We start from the raw sequence: 22,575 nt of genomic DNA, 5'->3' as shown, positions 1-22,575 counted from the left end.
CACCTTCCACTCGCCGAGTTCCCCGCGTGGCTGCGAATGGTTGTTTTGCATTAATATCCATTCCCAGCCTTGGGTGCGAGGGACAAATCATTTCATGATCGCCAACCATCGAATGATTTGAAAGGAGCACGCAAAACTAAAGGCCCATACAGACACTACGATGATTCCTTAATGATGATGAACGACCCCATTATAAATCACCTCCTGAACAACTCAGAACGACTTTGTTCAGGGTCGTTCAGGAGGTGAATCTTTCAACATCGTCTAGTGTTTATGCTGTGAATGATGGACGACTACAAACGATGCGCGTACCCGTGGGTCGTTAAAGACCATAGCCATCGTCCATGCATGCAGGTCAATTTGGCTATGGTCGTTAACAATGTTTGTTTTTTCAATAGAAAAAGGACCTGCATCGTTTGTGGTCGTTTCTCATCTGTCGTGCACCAGCGATCACTGCAATGCTGAGGTCTTTCATTTTCACTTCAAGGGTGAAAATGAACGATGGTAGTTAAGATGTGACACATCGTAGTGTCTGTATGGGCCTTAAGACACTCTCTGGTGCCTTTGCTTTGCGTGCTCCCTGTCTGATGATGTCAGCTTCCCACCCGCGGCACTGCCGTCACTGTCTAGTTTCCATGGGAAAGCCCAGAATGTTTATGGGAACACCCATGAAATGTTGGGCGTTCCCATGGGCGCAGCCCGTCGCCGCAGCCCCATGCACGTACTGCTAGGTGCAAACCGGACGGCGAACTAGAACCCGCACCCAGCATATGCGCTGAAATGTGCATGCGCAGAAGAAAACCATGACCACGATTGCACCAGAATAAGGCCCATTGTCCCTAGAATACTTACTGAGAAATGGAGAGGCGTTGAGTGGAGGTGGACGCGGTTTGGTTGCGACTGAATAATACTCCACAGCTTTCTTGAATCGCTCGATTTTATCTTCTGTCCTGGACTGGAGAACAAATGATCCCTTTTAGAATGGTTTAGGTAAAAATAAATTGGTTTTTCATTTAAAACAAGGAAAATATAACAATCCAAGATGTGGCGTTATCCATCATAGAAAACAAAATGTGAATGATCCACAATAAATAATAGATCAGGTAAATGTTATTTACTGACCAGTGTAACCTTAGGCTAAATAACAAATTTGGCACAGTGACACTTTTTAATCCAACACTAAATATGTATTTTATAAACAGCCGGAGGTGCTAATACCAACCTAGTTCAATGCCTTACCACCAAATTACTGCTCTGACATCAGCGGCGCTTGGTTTGGCCAACGGGGAATGTTGAACTGGGCTGGGCAGGACCTTGAGGCTGAAGCACATTTGATAACCGATTCCCCCCCCAAACGACACAAAGTTGTCTGTAGTAGGGAGAGTAACAGAAGTGGAATCATAGTCATCACAATGGCCCCTAGCCAGAGCTGGAGGCGGAGAGGTTTTAGAGAGATGAGCCCAGGCTGGTTGGAAGTGAGGTGGGCAGTGATATAACTGCGGCCTCCAGCTCCAAGCCTGACTCCAGGCTCCTTGTGATACTCTGCAGTGAAGGGCAGGGGTACGAGTGCTCCTCCTTACCACATTTCGCTAAGCAGATAATTCATTGTCGTGCATTAGATATGTGGAAATAATTCTGTACATTATTAGCTACCATCCTGGTAATGGTGTTTGATTCCAGTTTTATTGTTGGGTATATTGAGAATATGAGGTGACACCGGGCCCAAATTACGTTGAGTGTTTATGGCTCATGGTTTTATTCAATCCAAAACGGTCTGTCTCCTTTTCTGTTGTATGAGTGATGGAAAGAGAGGGTCGGTGCTATGAGGCCATGCCTCTTCCCAGGAGGCCACACCCTCTGTCACACGCAGGTCCGCAGTGATCAGCATCCTCAGTTCCTACCGTGGACACTACAGAACGGACAGGAATGGGTAATGCAGGAAACAATGGACGTGATCACAACAGCACTATTTACAAATGCAAAGTCCATTGAACTATATCGGTCCTTTAAAAAATCCCAAACATTTACTCTTCCACCAGCTTCTAGTGAGACAGCTGCAATTCCTGCCAAACGTAAGCAGAGCGAATGTCCCGCACTGCTGACTCTGGGTCTGATTCAGGGACAGATGGATTCTCATAGCTGCATAAAAAGGGCTTTGCAATTCCATCCCCAAAACAAAAAGTGCAGCTGGTGGTGTGTATATAAAATAAGCTGCATCGGATCAGCAATAGGAACATCAGTTTAGTCTGGCCAGGCGGTATAAGCGGAGGCTAACTCAGTAAGCAGCCCACACTTACGAAGGTCCATAACTGGACAGCGGAATAATGGCGGCGACTGGTATGGAGTGACGAATCATGCAAGGGAGGCGGGGTAGAGGAGGGGAGGAGCCTGTCTGCACCTCTAGGGCGCTGGAAGCTCTCTCTCCCACTCCACTACCCACTGTAAAGCATGTGGCCCCTGACGTGTCCTGAAAAATAAACATGATTTACACTTTTCATAACAGACTGATGTATTTGGGGACTACCAGGACAACATTTTATGCCAGTACCTACAGTATACCCATGGTCCAAGTATCCACCATTGGCTGAAAGATAAATGACAAATATTTTTTATTGGGGCAACAATGTCACAGTCCAGCTGATCTATTATGGGGTCAGTGTCACAATCACTGTGGTATAAATGGTACAGAATGTCATCAGAATCTGCGCCAATCAAAAACGTTTGACCTCCATACACACAGAGCAATAAATTGCTCAGCGACCAAATTGCAGTGTCCCGTTTTCATCAGCGACGACACTTCAGGGGGAAAGCCGCTGAAATCGCCCCGTGTGTACGGGGCTATACCCACCCATGAATAACTGCAGCTTTTTAAAACCTGCCCCATGTATTCAGAAGCCAGTAGCAGGCCGTAAACACAGCTCCTGAATGAATTAGCTTAATCAGGAGCCGCCTTTCATATATACCTTTCTGTCCAGTATTTATGGACAGCCACCACTGTGAATACCACTTCGGGCAATGCACAGCTGTGATCTGGTAGTGAGGAATAACAGAGGCAGCGATAGCAAGAATTGTCAAAAAGGAGGACAATTCATTAACCATAAAACACAGCCGACATTACACAACCCATTGCCAGGAGAGAAAAGACACACGCACACACAAAATACTATTCAAAAAGTTGCCATATCTGAACCATGGCTATAAATACACACGGGCGGTTTTCAGTTACTTAGGGTGACAGGTAGAACCTAAAATCACACATTAAGAAAAGATTATTACAATATTTCATATGTGCCACGTACGGCCACACGTAAAAGCAAGCCATGCCTCGTGTGTCTGACATATACAATTTGTTCATAGACTCTGCTCACCTGCGAGTATCGGAATATTTCCTTCCCCACTGCATCCAAATTAGAGGAATCTTTTATAGTTGCCACATACTCGGAGACGGCCTTTATGACCACATCACAGGGTGGTAGGACAAGCTGGTGAGCACGGACCTGGAAAAAAGTCCAGAATAAAGGCTTAGTAACATGATGACAGAAGGGTTAGGGGATGCAGTTTGGTGGTGGTGAGGGGAACATTGTATATTTTCTACACAAAGGTTAATGGACATCATATAATGTATAGATGCATTCTTTTTTTTTCTTCATTGAGCTGACATTCAAGTTGTGACACCATTAATACAAACATGGGATTAATACAGAGACAACATAAATGGAGAAGTGGTGTGTACCTTCAGTGATGCAAGAGGATGGTCTGGTCCCAGCAAACTCCAATGAAATGCGGCTAAATCCTCATCAGGAAGAATGTGATTGCCTAAACCAATAAGAGTACAGGTCATACATGATTGGTACAGAGACTTTAATATATTATTATGGTGTGGAGAAATAGCGCACCAGCAAAAAGGGGGCATGGCCTTGTGGCCGAACCCCAGTTTTTGACACTGCAGAGTGTCCGGAGATGTTGGGTGCATCTGTGCACCAACTACTCTACAATGCTGCTTTCTACAGTTAGAGGAACGGGTGCTGCAACCAAATTTACAGTGCAGCACCCAGCTCCTGGCACTGAACAGGAGTCAGCACTTTGAGGTCACCCCCACACGCTGGTAATAAGCCCTGATATTGGTGAAGTGATCTAGATCAGGCTTGTCCAACCTGCGGCCCCTCCAGATGTGCTAAAACTACACATCCCAGCATGCATTGCCATCATTCTAGCATTCCCTAAAAGCCAAATTGTGGCAAGGCATGCTGGTATGTGTAGTTTTAGCACATCTGGAGGGCCGCAGGTTGGACAAGCCTGCTCTAGATGCTTACACACTACTCTTTGCATGAGGCATCGGAATCCCTGGTCCGAGAGCAGTACCTTAAAAGCTTATGATGTGCCGATAGACCATCATGACCACAAATACACATCCGCTAATGGATAGAACATGTCGACTCTTTCCAAGAACTCCCACCTTTAAATGATCACTTTCCCAATTAAAAATTAATTGCGCATGGGATCGCAGTGGAACCTTGCACATTGCAATCGAAGCAGGTGTGCAGCCTGACAATAAATTTGTTTGCGTGATAGTTGCCCATTGTGTACAAACATAAATTAGGCCCATTATAAATAACATCCAAGTTTCCAAACTCCTTCAGGGTATTGTTTACAACCGCTTTACTTCCTCTTCCTCCCGCTCATTGGTTAAACCAGTGGTTCCCAAACTGTGTGCCGTGGCACCCTGGGGTGCCTTGGAGGACTTGCAGGGGTGCCCTGGGATGGTGGTCCAGGACCAATTCAAGTTATTTATGTCCAATATAATAGTCAAATTGGGGACAAACAGAAGTGAATACTGTCCATTACCACATAACTGATCCTAAGGATGAGATATAAACACAATTTATTTAACTTTAATATTTGTTTCTAACTTTCTCAACGAGAAAACTTTAGCCTAGGGGTGCCGCGAAAGAATTCTGATGCTTCGGGGTGCCGTGATTCAAAAAAGTTTGGGAACCCCTGGGTTAAACCATTCCAGTCTGATTTTCATCCTCTCCACTCTACTGAAACTGCCCTCACTAAAGTCTGCAATGACCTTCTCTCTGCTTACTCTCCTTGACCTCTCCTTCTACAAATCCTTCACTCCCTTGGGCTGGGCGATACTGCCCACTTCTGGCTGTACTCCTACCTTTATGACTGTTTCTTTTCTGTCTCCTCTCAACATCCCCCCCCCACCACACAAAAAAAAACCACACACTTCCGCTGACAGTAGGTGTCCTCCAAGGTTCTGTTCTTGGTTCTCTCCTTTTCTCACTCTACACATCCTCTTTAGGTGAGATCATTCGTTCTTTTGACATGTAATATAGCTATGATACTTATACTCAAATCTACATTTTCTCACCATGACCTATCACTTGCTATCCTCTCTCCGCTATCTCTTATTGCATGTCCCAGCACTTTCTTAAACTCACCATGTCTAAAGGTGTCCACACAAGGATATCTGATCCAATTTCCTTTGAAATCCAGAACACCCTGATCATGGCCACACACAGAATGACTGAGTAACCGAGCGTTTAATCAACCGTTTAGTGTGGCCATGATCAGGGGTGCTTGTGGTTCCAGCAGGCTCTGACAGAGCCCGATGGTGAGGGGTGACTGCGGAGGTGCGGCACCGTGGTGGAGATGACAGTACCAGGACATGGCCACATCGTTCATTATGCCTACACATGGAACAATGTGGTCATGATCCTGCAGGACGGGTCAATCATCTTTCCACCTGGTGAAGGAATCCGCAGGCTCAATGAACAACACGTGGGCACCTGCATCGGGTCATCATCAAGCCCACACGTTGTACATTTTTAAACAATTGGTCGTTCCGATCAGTTGGAAATGGCCACATAATTTAAAAGATCTTACATGTGTTGCCACCTTAAAGGTTGATCATCTTCCCACCTTCCGCACTACCTCATCTCCAACAATTTTATAATCTACCCTTTCCCCCTATATAAAAGTTAAAACTGAATGACTGCTTTCAAACATGTCAACTGAGAATATTTATGACCTGGGTAAAGCTTCAGGTTACAGACTTGTACAGTTGTGGCCATTGGCTGTCGCCTTACCCAAAAGGGCAGCGAAGATGGGGAAGTTGCTCATCTTGAGGCCCAGTTGCTTGGCTACCTCTTGCATAAGAAACTGGTTGGTGGTCAGGTTCTTCCCATTCCAGCTGAGCTTCAGAGCGTGAGAGCTGTAGTAAGATGGAATGTTACACAAAGCGTACTCCGAGTCATGAGCAATGAGGCCGTGGAACCCATTCTCCCGAAAGAACGAGACTACTTCCAAGTGATGATCCTCCAAACTCTGGAACACCTGAAACGAGGAATGGGTCATGGTTTATGTGAATGTGAGAGATGTCCTAGAGGATTAGTTTTAATAGACAGTTACAAGGATGAACATTTAAGGAGACAAGCAATTACATAACTAAGTAGCTGTATGGGAGTTTGTACAGTATAATTGTACAGTCTGGGTGCCTTTGTGTTAACCATGAGGCCTCTTTCTCATCTTTGCTAATGTAAATGACTTAGAATCTAGGGGTAGATATATGAAGCAGAGAAGAAGTGAGCCAGAGGAGATATGGCCCATGGCAACCAATCAGCACTGATGTAACATCTATATTTTGCATAATATTAAATTATACAGAGCAGCGGATTGGTTGCCATGGGCTCAGTCTTATTTTTGCATCCATGTCGTTTGCCTTCCCTGACATCCGTAGATTGACGAAATAAGTTCTGTATTTGGGTATCCAAAACAATGGGTGGCTGCCAGATCAAATCAATTGTGGTGCCAGCCAAAAGCACCAGTCAATTTGGTTAAACTCTAAATATTTGCCAGCAAATACAATAGTGCCAGTTGGGAACCCAAATGCATTTTTCACACATTCCTGTGAGCAGAAATGCCAGTGCCGACAGGGCAGAACAGTTGTATTGAGGGCTTGGTGTTTATGCATATTCCGCTTAAAGGTTCACTATTTGATGCTGTAGTAAATCATACCCATCAGGACAAAATGAATTCCTGTCAAAATATGTGCAATAACTTAATTAAAATATTTATAAATACTGTAAATTGATTTTAATTTTTTTTTCATGTTACTAAAAAACAATCCCTCTATAAAATAAACACAAGTACACGTAAGGCAACAATGGTTCTTTTAACGTGAGCACTCATGTTCTAGATTTGTTAACGTCCATAGGGCATCTACATTGGTGCATTTGGCACAGAAATGAGCAGAAAATCTGGTAGCTGTGGATGCGGACTTGCATGCAAGCACCTTAAAAAGGTACATACACACTGGGCAATTTTGCCCAGTTTTTATGGACAGCGGTGATGGGGAAAATCGATAGGCTGAAAATCGCTCAATGCATGCACCCTGAGCGATTTTTGGCTTTTTTTAGCGATTTTCCCAGGGGTGGATGACTTTCTATAGCGGGGCGCTATGGAAAGACGTCCACTCCGTTGCTCATCTGCTGGTACTACCTGGATCATTACCAAGAAGCAGCACAGGCCACCGGAACACTATCTTGATTTCACTCCATCATTCACATTATCTGTAACCAACGGGATCTCTGGGGTAGCTTGGTGGTGAATGGGGGAATAGAGGTACCTAAGAGCTGAGAACTAATCATACAACCAGAATCACAGTGGAGGATTTGTACAGTGGTGCCTGTATAATAAATAAGTACTCATCTTACTTATCTGCTTTTTAACCAAGCTCAAGGGTTCAAGAGCACCTGCAGTACAAGAAACAGAAGACTGACCTGATCTAATTTCTAGGGAACTCCAACGTTTCAAAAGTGTCTCCCCTGCTCTGCTTAGCAGAGAAGTGGGGAATACTCACTGTATGCACAGTGTCTATTCACTTGTGAAAGAGGATGGGGCATGGCCAGTAGCTCTCACAGTGTTGGCCATGCCCCCCAATAGCAGCAAAAATGGGATAGACCACACCCTATAATTTCGGGCATGTGCCTCTGTGTCCTTCCTCCACTGTCACCAATTTTGGGAAGCACGTAAAGTCTGTTTTTGGGCAAAAAACCCTTTAAAACTCATGTCGGTATAATGACTGTCATTATTTTGACCATCTATATCAGGGCTGGGCAACACCGACCCTCCAGATGTTAGTGAACTACACATCCCAGGATGCTTTGCATTAGTTTTGCTATGTGGCCATGCTGAAACTGATGCAAGGCATGCTGGGATGTGTAGTTCATCAACATCTGGAGGGCCGGTGTTGCCCAGCCCTGGTCTATATTGTGTCCGTCGGTAAATCAACTGCTACCCAATAATCCAAGTGCAACTTGTAAATACCAAAAGTCAAGGGGTCAACTGAAGAAAATTATGTTCATGGAACAATTTAGCCGGTTAGTTGTACGAAGTTAAATTCAAAATGCCTATACATGGATTTGATCAGGCGTAAAAAATTAAATTACAATTATTCTCTTATGTGTGGAGCTATTATTTGGCTAATCAATTACATATTCCGCAGCATTGGCCAATATATAGCATTCACATCAGTCACTGCCTCAGCGAAGCTTGCTATGTATACTCCCTAACACATGTACACTTAGATTGGTGGGAGACCACGTAAGCACCGGGACAACATACAAACTCCACGTTAGTGTCATGGTGACCCTATCTGTATTAGGGCCACCATGGGGCAATGGTGTCCCAGATACAATGTACAATGATCAGATTGCCAGGCCTTCTAATATAATCTGAGCATCTGTTAAGTGCATGGATTTTGTTCTTCAGCCATCTTGCCAGACAATAGAATATTTTTAGCCTATGTAGATTGCGAGAAGCTCTGTTCTATGGTAGGAGATAAACCCTGATTGGACGGTGCTGCCAATCTAATCATTCTATTAAGTCATGTGACGCATTTGGCTGGGTACACAGCAGAATGATGTGTGTAACCTAGCTGACTGCAAGACCAATATAATGATAAATCGGTCGGTCAGACAAACTGAACAATAGATCAGGCGATATAATGTTCTTGCCAGCATAAATGCCATCTTTGCCAGTGTCCAATTGGGCATGCAGCAATGGAAAGACTCCACAATTTTCAGGAGAGTGTGATCGTGGGTACACAGTAGATGATACAGTCTACGATAGATGATACGGTGTTGGAACTATATATCGTGTAACGTGTACCCAACCTTATTAAGTGGTCACATATTCAGAGAAAAACTGTAAATATTTAATCAGTAATGGGGGGGATTTTAAATAATATTTTATTTACAAATACATTCTACTAATCCCCGGGTTTGAGTTTTATTTTTGTTATCCATACTAAAGATTCCAGTTCCACTAACCAAAGAGTTGCAGTTACAATACACACTATGGAGGTTATTCTGGTTAACATGCAGTGCTGCAAAATTCAAGCGTGGTATGTCTTTGTAAGCCACCCGCATTGCTGTCCGAATGGCAGATGTTTTACAAAAATGTCCAATGGCAGCCTGGGGGGGCGAGGACCGCATCAGTCAATTGTCGCTGACCTTTGAATGATGTGGAGCGTACAGGCAAAACTAAGACACTCAGGTATCTTAGCTCTGCATATGTCCTGTACGAAGACAGCCGGCCTCCCACTGGCACCCACTTCATTACCACGAGAACTCTGGGCGCATCCCACGGTCCCCACCTACACTGTTGTGTGCAAGCACCCAGCAAACACTCTATTTGCCGTGGCACACGGGCATAAGAAAAACTTCACACTCCCGTGCAAATTTGCATTGGATCATATCAACCAAAATATATATGATATATTGAACAACATTGCTCAGACAGAGGCTTTTAAGCGATTTCGTTTGCAATATCGTCTAGTGCAGTGGTTCTCAAGTACCCCCAACAGTTCACGTTTTCCAGGTCACCCGGCTGGTGAACACTTTACTCACCGACACATTTTAAAAGATCCCCAGGTGGAGCTAATTATTTCACTTGTGATGCTGTGTGGAGACCAGGAAAATGTGCACTGTGTGTGGTCCTGAGGACCGAGGTTGAGAACCACTGGTCTAGTGCATGCATTCCCAACCCCGGACCCCAAGGCACACTTAAGGTGTGTATATACTGGCTAATATATTGATGAGCCATTGGCCAGTTTGTACAAGCGATGCACATTCACAGATATATCGTGTCGGCTCTGCAAAACAGCTGATGCCCAATATATGTATTGTGATAATTAAGCACAAGTGATCCTACAGCTGCTCCAGGAGCAGACGGTGATTGACAGCTCAATTTACACTGCCCAATCCATCTGCAGATATATCTATAATGCTGCATTCTCATTGCCGCCCCGGCAAAATCCCGAGTTTTTGGCTGGGCACAGAGAATCTCAGCTCTACAGACCCCATTCATACTGCACCTTGGACCCGGGAAATTCCCGTGTGTCTGCCCAGTTCACACTGCTTCCCCTGGTATGCCTGCCATCAAGTGTGTGGCATCTAAGAGCAGCTTTGATTGGCTGTTTAAAAAGCAGCTTTGAGCAATGCAATGAACTTGCTTTATTGTATTTTGTGAGAAAAACCTGGGTCTAACATGTTCACACTGCCATACACCCGTGTATTACCCGGGAAAAACCTGTGTGTAATTCCAAGGACATAACACACGGGAATTTCACAAAGACCCTTTCACACAGAGACTCGACACGGGAAATTACTGCTCGCCCTGGCAAATACCCGGGTTCTTGTGCCAGTGAGAATGGGTTATAAGTGTGTACCCAGCTTTATGGTGCAGGTTTTAGCGATACTGTAAAAGCACTTATTTTCGCGTGGCTTTAATTTTCGCGATTTTCGCGAGCCTTCCGTAATCGCAAAACTTAAAGCCGCGCGAAATATCCTCCCCCACTACGGGGGTTCTATTTACATCAGGTATAGTAGCAGGTACAGTGGATAATCGCGAAATTTTCAGCTCGCGAAATCGCCGATTTTGTCATTATCGCGAAAATTACTGCTCGCGAAATTAAGTGCTTATACAGTATCCAAACTTCAGCAAATTTGGTTAAATCAAAATAACTGAGAAACTGATTAAATCACCTGTGTTCAAGCCCGGATAATGCCTTGTCTAGTGTGTTCATTCAATATTTTTAAAGGAGCCCACACATGCACCGTTGCCGGCGGTGCGATGCTGTATGATGGGGTGTGCGCTCCCGTGGCACCTCATCGTACAGTACAAAAAGTATGTGCTGCACATACTTTTTGTACTAGCTTTTTCTAGCATCGCATGCACATCGTATGCACAAGGCATACGATGCAATGCTATGTGTGCTAGTTAAGCCCACAACGCACGCTGGGATCGGTGCGTGTGTGGGCTCCATAACTCCTGCATCGTTAATGATGACTGATGTCTACTGATCATGCAGGTCAATTCGACTAAATAGCCAAATGACACACATGTTCAGCGGGTCACAACTTTAACCACACAGAACTGAGGAGAGAATGACAAGGATTTTGGTGTGTCATTTTCAAATGTCTAGCTTTACACAGAAAACAGCACAACCCCAATGCAATGAGAAGGAAGCGCTCCACCAATGCAATGAGAAGGAAGCGCTCCACCAATGCAAGGAGAAGGAAGCGCTCCACCAATGCAAGGAGAAGGAAGCGCTCCACCAATGCAAGGAGAAGGAAGCGCTCCACCAATGCAAAGAGAAGGAAGCGCTCCACCAATGCAAAGAGAAGGAAGCGCTCCACCAATGCAAAGAGAAGGAAGCGCTCCACCAATGCAATGAGAAGGAAGCGCTCCACCAATGCAATGAGAAGGAAGCGCTCCACCAATGCAATGAGAAGGAAGCGCTCCACCAATGCAATGAGAAGGAAGCGCTCCACCAATGCAATGAGAAGGAAGCGCTCCACCAATGCAATGAGAAGGAAGCGCTCCACCAATGCAATGAGAAGGAAGCACTCCACCAATGCAATGAGAAGGAAGCACTCCACCAATGCAATGAGAAGGAAGCACTCCACCAATGCAATGAGAAGGAAGCACTCCACCAATGCAATGAGAAGGAAGCACTCCACCAATGCAATGAGAAGGAAGCACTCCACCAATGCAATGAGAAGGAAGCACTCCACCAATGCAATGAGAAGGAAGCACTCCACCAATGCAATGAGAAGGAAGCACTCCACCATTTGACTGTTGGAAGATGTAATGCTGATGTGGGTGGATGGTGCACCGCCGCTGCTTACAAGGAAACTGCAGCGATAGCACGAACATGTTAACACTGCAGGATGTGTCGGATCTAAGCAGACGCCTCCTACTTGCATTAGCGACCTGTGCTGAGCACCAGGACACAGCAACGGATCACATGCGACACCATCGGCCGGTTGCGTGACCCACGAGGTTGTGCAAGCTGACCTCTGCAAATCCAAAAGAGACCAGGAAATCTCCGGAGATTCTGGCGACACTACTCACCGAAACTCTGGCGCTGATCTGTGTCTAATGTCGCAGAAGACAGTTACTTTGCAGCATGTGCTGTATGGATGCTAATTCAATTACTTCACAAGCCTTGCCATGGATTCTACTCATACCCTCCTGACGGTAGGGCTACAGGGCTCGTGGTGATCCGTAAGCTGCGTCGCAACCAGCTTAATGCACCTTATCTTCAGCATTACCGTGGGAAATAGTGTCACCAGAATATCTCACGGGACTATAACCCAGGAGCATAATTCCCACAAATGATCTAAAGTGCCCCAAATAGGAGCTCTCAATAATGACAATTAAGCAGTTTGCTACCATAGCAGTAGTTTTTTTAAATATAAAAGCCAGGTACACACTTTGAAGACTGACGCCGTGGCGCGATACACCCTACACAATCCTCCAGACGACAAGATGTATCGTTACCTGCTGCATGGAACTCTGGGTCAGCCATGGAATCGTCTCTTTAAATATCCAATGGGACAACTCGATGAAGAGCAGTTACCCATGGATTGCTTCCACCTTCCGTCAGATCTACAAACAGGTAGAGGGACATGTAATACCCCTTTTCCACCAAAATGCTGACTCCTGATAAGTTCCATCCAGAGTATATGCTTTTTCAGCCCTCGTTCACTTTGCAAGTTGGACCCCTTTCAGACTGTACCCGTGACTCTTTCGCTGGCACTTGGAGATGACATCATCTCTAAGTGCCAATACACCAGCTTGCTGTGTATATTTAGTGTGACCCAGATCGCACTGTTCACACTGCACCTTTAACGCAGGTCAGTGTCAGCTACAACTATGTTAACTACCAGCATAGGCGATGGAACAGGAAGGAAGCAGCTTGCTCCAATCCGAAATATTTGAGAGGCACCAAAGTACTGTGTCGCTGGGTGCAGTGCGGCTGCCATCTACAGTTAAAACAGGCAGTGTCAGGACAGAGATAACATTTTTCGGTTGCTCCACCTCATCCTTGCCACATCTCTTCTCCACCTGGCTTCAGGGTCCTACTCCCCCTGCTCCAACCCCACAATGAGCTGCTAATTACGGTGTGCTGGCCCCTCCCGTGGGACCAGCAATGCAGCCTTCTCACCTTCCCCTTTAATAACATCTCAAGCACAGCTGGCCCGCAGCAAAAACCGAACCCTGATGCGATCCCTTTACACATTGCTGGGATAGGCTCATAACAGAGAGTACCTGTCCCTGGATGTGACTATTAATTAGAGATGGGCGGGTTCAGTTTTACTCAGTTATCAAATCCGGATCATATTGGCTATCGACAGTTTCGGATAGCCAATACGATCCCAATTTGTGAACAGTAAAACCGAACCTGCATCTCTCTATTAATAATACATCTGGGTAGAAAGAAATTTCTAATTGCACGAAAATTTAATTATAACTCTCATCACCCCTCACCTTGCACAAAAAACAGGTTACAGGCACCTCTGGCTACCAGGGTCTGAGGCCCGGTTATTTTTATTGACTGTTTCCTACTGAACTTCAACCTGGGTTCCATTAACAGCACTAACTCTGGTTAAAGGTTTTGTGGAGAAGGGGCATGAGTCAACACCAGATTAACTACAGCTGTTGTAAGGGGCAATTTTAGCCTGATTTCTAAGCGATCTATTTAGATTACCTAGAAATTAAGCACGGATCCCTCCGTGTGTATGCCACTGAGCAACGGCAATGCGCAGTCCCGCAAGTCTGACTAGATAATGACTACAGGCAGTCCAGATCTAGTCAGATCGTCAACACTGGTTGGCACAGATCGCCCATACACACATCGCTAGCACAAGGGCAATTTCCCTAACTTGCATCGGTCAGAATATAGGCTAGCAGAAATTGCCTTGTGTGAACGGGGCTGAACTCCTGACATATACACCCTCCATTTTGTCCATTTATCACACAGTTAACACATGGAACTTAATTGCAGCTTAGTTCCCACTTTAATCACAGAAAGCACTCATTGTGTCTTGTCTGAACATGACCTCCGAGCAGCCAACTCCAAATTTCAGTCAACCACAGCAGGCAAACAACCAATCTGGCTCTGTTGATTAACGAGCTCTGGAGAAATAAATCTCCTTTAGGAAATCAGGGTCCTTGTGCAAAATTGCTAGTCTAAACGTAATGAGATACAAGCTTTGTTTACCTCATTTTACAAACTTCCCATGACACCTGCTGACTAAATCTTTTGAATTTAGCAAAATGGCCAAAGTGCAAAGTGGTCAGCACCGATTGGATGTGGGGGTAGTAACACAGGCCACTGGGAAACGTCACTGTACAGGACTGTTCAATGTCTAACTGTGTACTGTAGCACTTGTCAACACCACCAGCTAATAATAGTGTAATTTGCCAAGCTACAAGTTCCCACCGCCAGCACAAGGTGTACAGTCATCAGGTCAGCAAGCATTTTCCACTGGTTATGTTTGCACAAGTAGAAGGACTCTTAAGGGGATTAAACACTGGGTGATGCTGGATCGCTCAGCACACAGCGCTATACAGCAAACTGCTCTCCAGTGAGAACAATTGCCCGACTGGCGATCTTACTAGATTTATTCTGCATGCAGGATCTAAATCACCCGGCGTTAGAGACGAGCATCGCTATCACTACGGCCCCTACACGGAGCGATGTAGGGTCATTTTCCAAGCGATCTGGTCAGATCACTTAACAAATGGGCTCAAATTGCCATTTAAGGGGGGTATTCAATCCCTATTGCTATTTTCAATGGGGGAAAATAGCGTCTGGTGCCAATTCAATGCTGTCTTTCCCAAACAGCACTGAACAGGCATCTCGGCTGAACAGACCCGACTTTAAAAGCAGTCGGGCCTGTTTTGCTGAGAATGGCCATTGATTGTCCAGATCATGTACCTATCTCGACGATCCACGGCCGTTTCTAGCAGTTTCCTCATTTGGCAGGCGGGACACTGAATTCCGCCTTGCCCAGTCACTGCTCTCCATCCATCCAAAGCTGCTGACTTCCAAATGCATAGCCACAGATTTGCAAAAGGAATAATAGACCAAATATGGAAAGCCTTCCATATGACGCAAGGATTAGATTAAGGATACCAATTACGCAACTCCTGGGGGTCAATCCAATTAGATGCGAGTTGGGTCCGGCAAGGCATTCTCGCAGCCAGTGAAATTTACAAATCCAATTCAAAAATCACAGTGATTTTCAAGCAGAAACTTGGGTTTCTTCCATTAGAAGAAAAGGCAGGGGAGTTTTTATATTTCATAGGCAAACATAAAATAGGGAGGGCTCTGGTAGAGCCCGTCTAATGATGCGCTTAAAATGGCTTAACCCTTCGAGTGCCAACATCTGAGATTAGCAGATTTGTTATATAAACTGAAATAAAAAAACGTTTCCTATATATATAAAAAAAAAAAAAAATCCTATATAAAAAGGTAAAAATAACAGGTTGTTAGGTGTAAAATTGTAAACCTTTTTATTTGTCATATTTTTACTTGGCACTCAAAGGGTTAAGGGGGATATCCAATCAGCCATGATAACGTACCATGGCTAATAGACTCACTGTCAGCTATCCTATTATCCCCGAAGCTGGCGGTTATCAGGGACCTTGTGGCAGGAAAACCCAAATCCCCAATAACTTAGTACTTTCCTTATGGCCACTAATAGCCTTCTATATGGTCCTGCTTTCTCAGTTGTCTTTTTGGTGGTCCAAGATGGTTTCAGCACTTCTCCAAGGCCGAAACCTTGCGACAACTCCCCCAAATTAGCATTTCGAGTTGGCTCTTGCAGTAAGTGGAGTATGCTGTACACAAGTTGTAGGAAACACACTTACACCCAACTAGATTGACCCCTTTCATTCACTATGCTGGTAACTAAACATGGACACATGCAAACCACCTTTCAACCTTGGCACACATTTGCGCAAAAAACCAACTCATGTCGACCTTGCCACTGGCGACCTAATGACCAAATACCCTGCAAACTAGGGATGGCCACCGGCCATCTATGATTACAAATCATTGATTGTTTATGGCCGATGTTGAATAGTTTTGCTATCGATGGGGGAGAATCAGATGGTTTCCCACCATCGATGTCGAGCTTAAATGAAAAGCATAGCTCCGCCGCTGACACCCGCCTCCGTATTTTGATTGGCCCATCAAATAAAATGGATGACCATCGATATGGAAAAACATTGATGGTTATCCATTGAATAGTTATGCACTATCATTGGTCAGTTGCACTTTTGCCATCGATGGCCATCCCTACTGCAAACTAGTCTGTCAGTGCCTGCTTCCTCCTGCTGCAGAATTGAGGGGTGTGTGAGGGTGGACATATATAGACTATGGTCCTTTGGACACAAGGAAACTGTATAATTAGTTTATATTATTCAGATCTGTAAAACACAAGCTGACAGGATTTCCAGCACACTACAATCAGCCAGTAGACAATATTAAATTACAAACTAATCAGGCAGATGTATTAAACCAGTGGTCAGGGAACAGGGGTAAACTACCCAAAATGGGGTAATAATGAAATTCCTGGGGGTAATGGACGGCAAGCACTGCGGAGACGCATGCATATGAATCTATATGCATGCCGGCTGTGTCTCAGGAGTGCGACCGTGCATTACCCCCAGGATTTTTTTCCATTGCATATAGAATCTATATATAGAGTCTATATGCATGCCCGGCTGTGTGTGTTACAGTACTGTAGCCGGGACCTGATGCAGTGCGTTGGGTCCTTGTGTATAACATGCTTCCCTGCTTGATGCCCCGGGACCCGCCTCTAATGGCCCCCATACATTAGGCCAACTTGTCCAAAGGACAAGTCAGACCCAATACTCCTCCGAGCCGCCCGGCAGCTCCCCGGGCGGTGAGGAGCAGTGGGGGTGGGCGGCAGCTCTCAAATAAGTGGCCAGCTGGGAAGGAAGCAGTGGGGCAACAGCGTTAATCAGATCAGTGCTGGGGCGGGCGGCGGTGACCAGATCATCAGTGTCTGTCCACTGTCCAGCGCCGTAGCGAGCGGGCGGGCGGACAGCGGCGGCTATTACATCTTTAAAATAATGTGTCAAATGACTCTCCGGCTTTTGATTGGCTGAGATAGAGCACACTCAGCCAAATCAGTGGCCTCCCTCTGCGGCCGCTGATTGGCTGAGAGTGCTCTATCTCAGCCAATCATTAGCCGGGCAGTCATTTGACATGTTATTTTAAAGTTGTAAATGCCGCCGCCGCTGCTGTCCGCCCGCTACGGCACTGGACAGACACTGATGATCTGGTCACCGCCGCCCGCCCCAGCACTGATCTGATTACGGCTGCGGCCGCACTTGCTTCCTCCCTAGCCGGCTGGTCCTCATCCTCATGGCACCCCCCCCCCTCCCAGGTGGTCGGACGTGCTCGTTCATGCCGACCGTCTGACCTCCTGATCCGGTCCTATGCGCACGGGACCGCGCATCGGATCAGATCAAATGTCAAACACATGCAATTTTGGTCCGATTTCACGCGATTTATCGGCCCAAGTGCTCGCATAATGTATGGGGGCCTTAAGTCCGCCAGCTTCTTCAGTCAACTAGTTGCTGCACCATCTCAGCAGTGCGCAGTCTGTACTGTTTCTTTGCCTGGTTATAGGCTCCTGTCAAGGTATACCCATCTCTAATCTAGGGAAAACAATTGCAGACTCACTATATAATCCTGACATATTGACACTAATAAATGCCTGGACGTCACATTATCAATGGTTATACCACACACAGCCTCGCAGCCATTGATGATGATTACCATGTATGGCTGTGTGTGGTATACATTTTGTACCACACACAGCCATACATTGTAATCATCATCATCAATAGCTGCCAGGCTGTGTACTGTACTAGCAGGAGAATATATATATTATGATAGATAGATCTAGATAATCAATTATATGATTTCAAATCAAGGGGTTATGTCGGCGGTACTTATGTAATATCTGGGCTCCCTTTTTCTTATGAGACCGCGTCCGCTCGCCACGCTTCGGGCACGGTGGCTCGCCACACTATATAAAATCAACTCCATGCGTAGTTGGATAGTAGGGGTATGAAAAAATGGGGTGCATTTAACATGGGAGCCCAGATAATACATAAGTACCATGTCGGCATATCTAAATATATTTTGGGGTAAAAGGTCAAAAAGTTTCCTGACCCCTGTACTAAACCTTGAGAAGTGATAAAGTAGAGAAACTACCAACCAGTTTCTGCCATTTTTCAAACACAGCCTGTAACATGGCAGCTAGGAGTTGATTGACTGCTACTTCATCTCGCTCCACTATCATTTTCCAAGCTTAGTACATCTGTCCCTCAGTTTACACATTTAGAAATCTATACGCAGCTTCTCAAAGCCAAGAGTGATCCTAACTCGAGAGACAATGGGGTAAATTTATTAAGGAGTCCTATGGAGGATGGGTAGTTGACCATAGCAACCAAATTCTATTAATTTAATTAGCACCTTCTAAAACAGGGTTGGGGAACCTTTGCCAAAACTGTTGCAGGGCATGCTGTGGTGTGCCAAAGGTTCACCGTCTCGTTTCTAAAAGATAATAAACAATCTCTTTGTTTGTGATGGGCAACATCCCATCTTCAATATAGGGATGGCCATAGGTGCAGTCGCCATCGATGACACTGCAACTGGCCATCAATCGTAATAAACTGTGATGGATGGCCATCAATAGTTTTACCTGTCGATGGTCATCCGATTTCCTTTGACTGACAGGCCCGTGGGCCAATCAGAATGTGGGGGACGGGGCTTCATGTGTGTTGAGGGGCAGAGCTATTCTGTGTCCTGGCATTTTGATAAAAAAAAACCTAACGCAAAACAGCGGTTTTGCTGTGCCATCGATAGAGGGAAACCATCTGGTTCTCCCCCATCGATGGCAAAAATATTCAACATCGGCCATAAACGAGGGATGGCCATCGACCATCGATGATTCGAAATCATCGATGGTTCATGGCCGATGTCGAATACTTTTGCCATCGATGGGGGAGAACCAGATGGTTTCCCTCCATCGATGGAACAGCAAAACAATGTTTTGCTTTTTTTTTTTTAAAGTGCCGGGACACGGAGCATAACTCCGCCCCCTGACACCCACGAAGCCCCGCCCCCGTGTTTTGATTGGCCCACAGGCCGATCAAACACAATGGATGACCATCGATATGTAAAAATATTGATGGTCATCCATTGCATAGTTTAGCACTACCGATGGCCTGTTGCAGAATTGCCATCTATGACAACCATCGATGGCAATGGCAACGATGGCCATCCCTACCATAAACCACTGATGATTTCAAATAGATGGTCGAAGGCCATCCCTACTTCATTATAACTTCCATCTTCGTAAACTTACCGCAATGAGAGCCCCTATACAGGTTCAGATATTAAAGGGTCTTTAAAACGAAAGCTTATCCTACATCTTCCGCAGAACAGTAAAATCACATGAGCCTATATAAGGACTCTCATTGGCTAGCTAGGATCACGGTTATAGAAATGCCATGGCACAGACTGTGGCTTATCATACTTCCAAACGTGTGTCTTTTGCTCTTCATTTACATTGAGAACCCTGTCCTTTTACTGGCTTATTGCAATGTCTCAACAAATCCTTGAAAACAGCTGTTTTAGCCTATAAACTGATTGCGCAACATGCATTCTGCATATCACTAGACTGACATACAAAATTTAAATACTGTAGCATATTGGTTTGCTCATTAAATATCAATGGACTGTCACCTATACTAGAGGTTCTCAAAATCAGGGAAGTATTCAATCCCGAATGTCCCGACAGTCGGATTCATTGCAGTTTTCGGCCAGTTACAACTGTAACTCAACAGTTGGTATTCAGTATTCCAACTGTGGAAACGGACGATAAAGTGTCAGAATCTGCTGCGAATTCGACAATTACCGTCCATCTCCGACAGTTCAGATTCAACTTAAAAAAAAAAAAGGCAGAATCTGAAGGCCTTAAATGCTGTCAGAAAGAAGTGTTGCCATTTTTGCCTGTGGAAATAGTGCCACAGATGGAATGCCCCCCTTAGTCCTCAACAACCCAAACAGGCCACCCGGTAGGTGCACAGGTGTAATAATTACACACTGACACATTCAGGGAAACCTGGATGATGAACTGTTTGGGGTCCGGAGAACCTTTGACCTATGCTTATTGCCTCACTTATCTCAAAGTATACTGGATACAGATTATAATGGCAGTTACCAGTACAGCACACCATAGACAATCAAGTCCCTATCTTTTTAGCTGCACTATCCAATTTGTAGTCAACAACTACATAAAGCTGGATACACAAATATAGATTTATTTGTCTGGTAGGAACAAAGATCTGGTAATGTATGGGAGCAAATGAATATCAGCCATTTCCTCCCAAACACTGGAAAACAGACCATTGTTGGTCAGACAAGGTGTTTAAATCTGTTTAATTAAGGAAACTTATTAAAACAACCATTTTGTAAGTTTTTTTCGTCGTTTGGGAGCAAATGATCAATTGTCATTTGCTCCCAGAAATCTTTTGCATAATCGAAGGTCCCATTTTGCTGCAACACGGACCTATAGCTTGACCTGTCATACGATCCCTTTAAAGCGGGACACTCACGATTTACACAGGTTCTGTGGCTGGTTTAATGCAGGTAAGGAACCTGTGTAATTTAGGCGTACCGGGTTTAAAGGTACAGTATGGTAATCTCTAGGTATATGCTTGACCTATAACATCTATGATAGATCCTGCTGTGCCTTGGGTTGGGAACAGGGCTCTATTTAGAATGAGGAGAGGGGAGCAGACCCAGATCCTGCACACCTTTATGCCCCAAACCTTTAAAGAACAAGTATAGGGCAGGTGGGATGCACATGCATGGCAACACAGGTGGGCAGCAGAAGCACAGCATGGGGTGGGATCACAGGTGGGTTGCACAGGCATTGCATTCGGTGGGCACACTGGTGGACTGCACAGGCATGGCATCAGGTGGGCAGCAGCATGAGTACACAAGTGGGTGGTATGGGGTGGGCGGAACAGGTGGGTTGCACAGGCATGGGGTGGGCACACACTCCTGGTTACCTTCACTCTGAACCGGATCATGGCCAGGCGAATGCAGTGCGCCAGGCAGGCGGGTGGCAGGAACCAGGCCCGGGGAGGCGGGGTGCCCTTGTTTCCAACGTGGCTGACAATGAGCTGAGCCGTCTGCCGCTCCCCCTGCGCCCTCCGGGCCCACTCGGGCAACCTCTCCTTGGCCAGCGTGCCGTTGAACATGGCCACCAGCTCCAGGCCACCCTGGTAGAGACAGGCCTGGGACAGGGCCGCCAGGTAGCCCAGCATGGCGTTCCACTGGCCCCCGCAAACCCAGTCCGTCTGGTAGCCTCCATAGAGCCGCTGCAGGGCAGAGTCCGCGTCCACCAACACCCGGCAGAGAGGGGGCGCCGCCGGGGAGGGGGGCTGCGGTGGGGGAGGCGGGGGGGCTGGTGGGTAACCCCCGGGTGATAGGCCCGCCCGGTGCTGCTGCCGGGCTACAGTCCTGGCCAACTTCAACAGGTCGACGGGCACCACGGCTCCTGGGCACCGCTTCTCCAGGAACTCCTGGAAGCCCTGCACCCCCATTGTGCCGCGGGGACACGGCGCGGAGGGGGACCCCGGGCGGTGCACGAAGCTGGGCGGCGGGTGCGGGCGGGAGACGATAGGCGGGGATGCGCGGTGCACTGCCGGGGGGCGTGACCCGTGCGCGGCTTCCTCCCTCTACAGGACCTGGCTGCGGGGAGAGAGTCCCTGCGCGGCACAAGCCGCCATCTTAATCGCCTTCTTCTTCGGCAGTAGCTCAGTCTCTCTACCTTACTACTACGCCCCATTCAGCCCCCCTCCCTCAGGCCGCTCCGCCGCGCGGCGCAGTCTGGGATATGTAGTCGCGGCCCCGTCGTCGCAAAGCGACGGAGGTGCCGAGCGGACTACGGCTACCATCAACCCCCGCGCGGCGAGCTGGGACGCGCGGCGCCTCGCTGCATCACGGGTGCTGTAGTCCTGCTGGGGATAGCGAGAGAGGCGGGTCGGGGTGCGCGGACAGGGGCTCGGAACTACAATTCCCAGCAGCGCCCGCGGCTCGCTTCAGCCATTCTACGGCAGCGGCGGCTCTAAAAACAAAAAAAGATAGGCACAAAG

The 22,575-nt window shown here is 46.4% G+C and overlaps 1 protein-coding gene across 2 annotated transcripts in view; it reads right to left on the bottom strand.

Moving 5' to 3' along the window:
• FAM120C (family with sequence similarity 120 member C) overlaps window positions 1–22,314 on the bottom strand; it is a 41,487-nt gene extending 19,173 nt beyond the window's left edge. Inside the window, exons 1-5 of one of the 2 annotated variants that reach the window (XM_083158715.1) lie at window positions 21,487–22,314; window positions 6,099–6,345; window positions 3,734–3,816; window positions 3,369–3,497; window positions 853–955 (exon numbers count right to left, since the gene is read on the bottom strand). In XM_083158715.1, coding sequence (XP_083014841.1) covers window positions 853–955; window positions 3,369–3,497; window positions 3,734–3,816; window positions 6,099–6,345; window positions 21,487–22,023 — 1,099 coding nt within the window. In that variant the 5' untranslated portion in view covers window positions 22,024–22,314. The remainder of the gene's footprint in view (window positions 1–852; window positions 956–3,368; window positions 3,498–3,733; window positions 3,817–6,098; window positions 6,346–21,486) is intronic. The other variant, XM_083158714.1, reaches the window with a different exon arrangement.
• Between the last annotated feature and the right edge of the window lie 261 nt (window positions 22,315–22,575).

Source organism: Crinia signifera, chromosome 9, assembly GCF_055691185.1.
Source record: "Crinia signifera chromosome 9, ASM5569118v1, whole genome shotgun sequence".
Lineage (NCBI taxonomy): Eukaryota > Metazoa > Chordata > Amphibia > Anura > Myobatrachidae > Crinia > Crinia signifera.
Note: the sequence above shows the minus strand (reverse complement) of the source record. Positions and strands in the feature narration are given on the sequence as shown.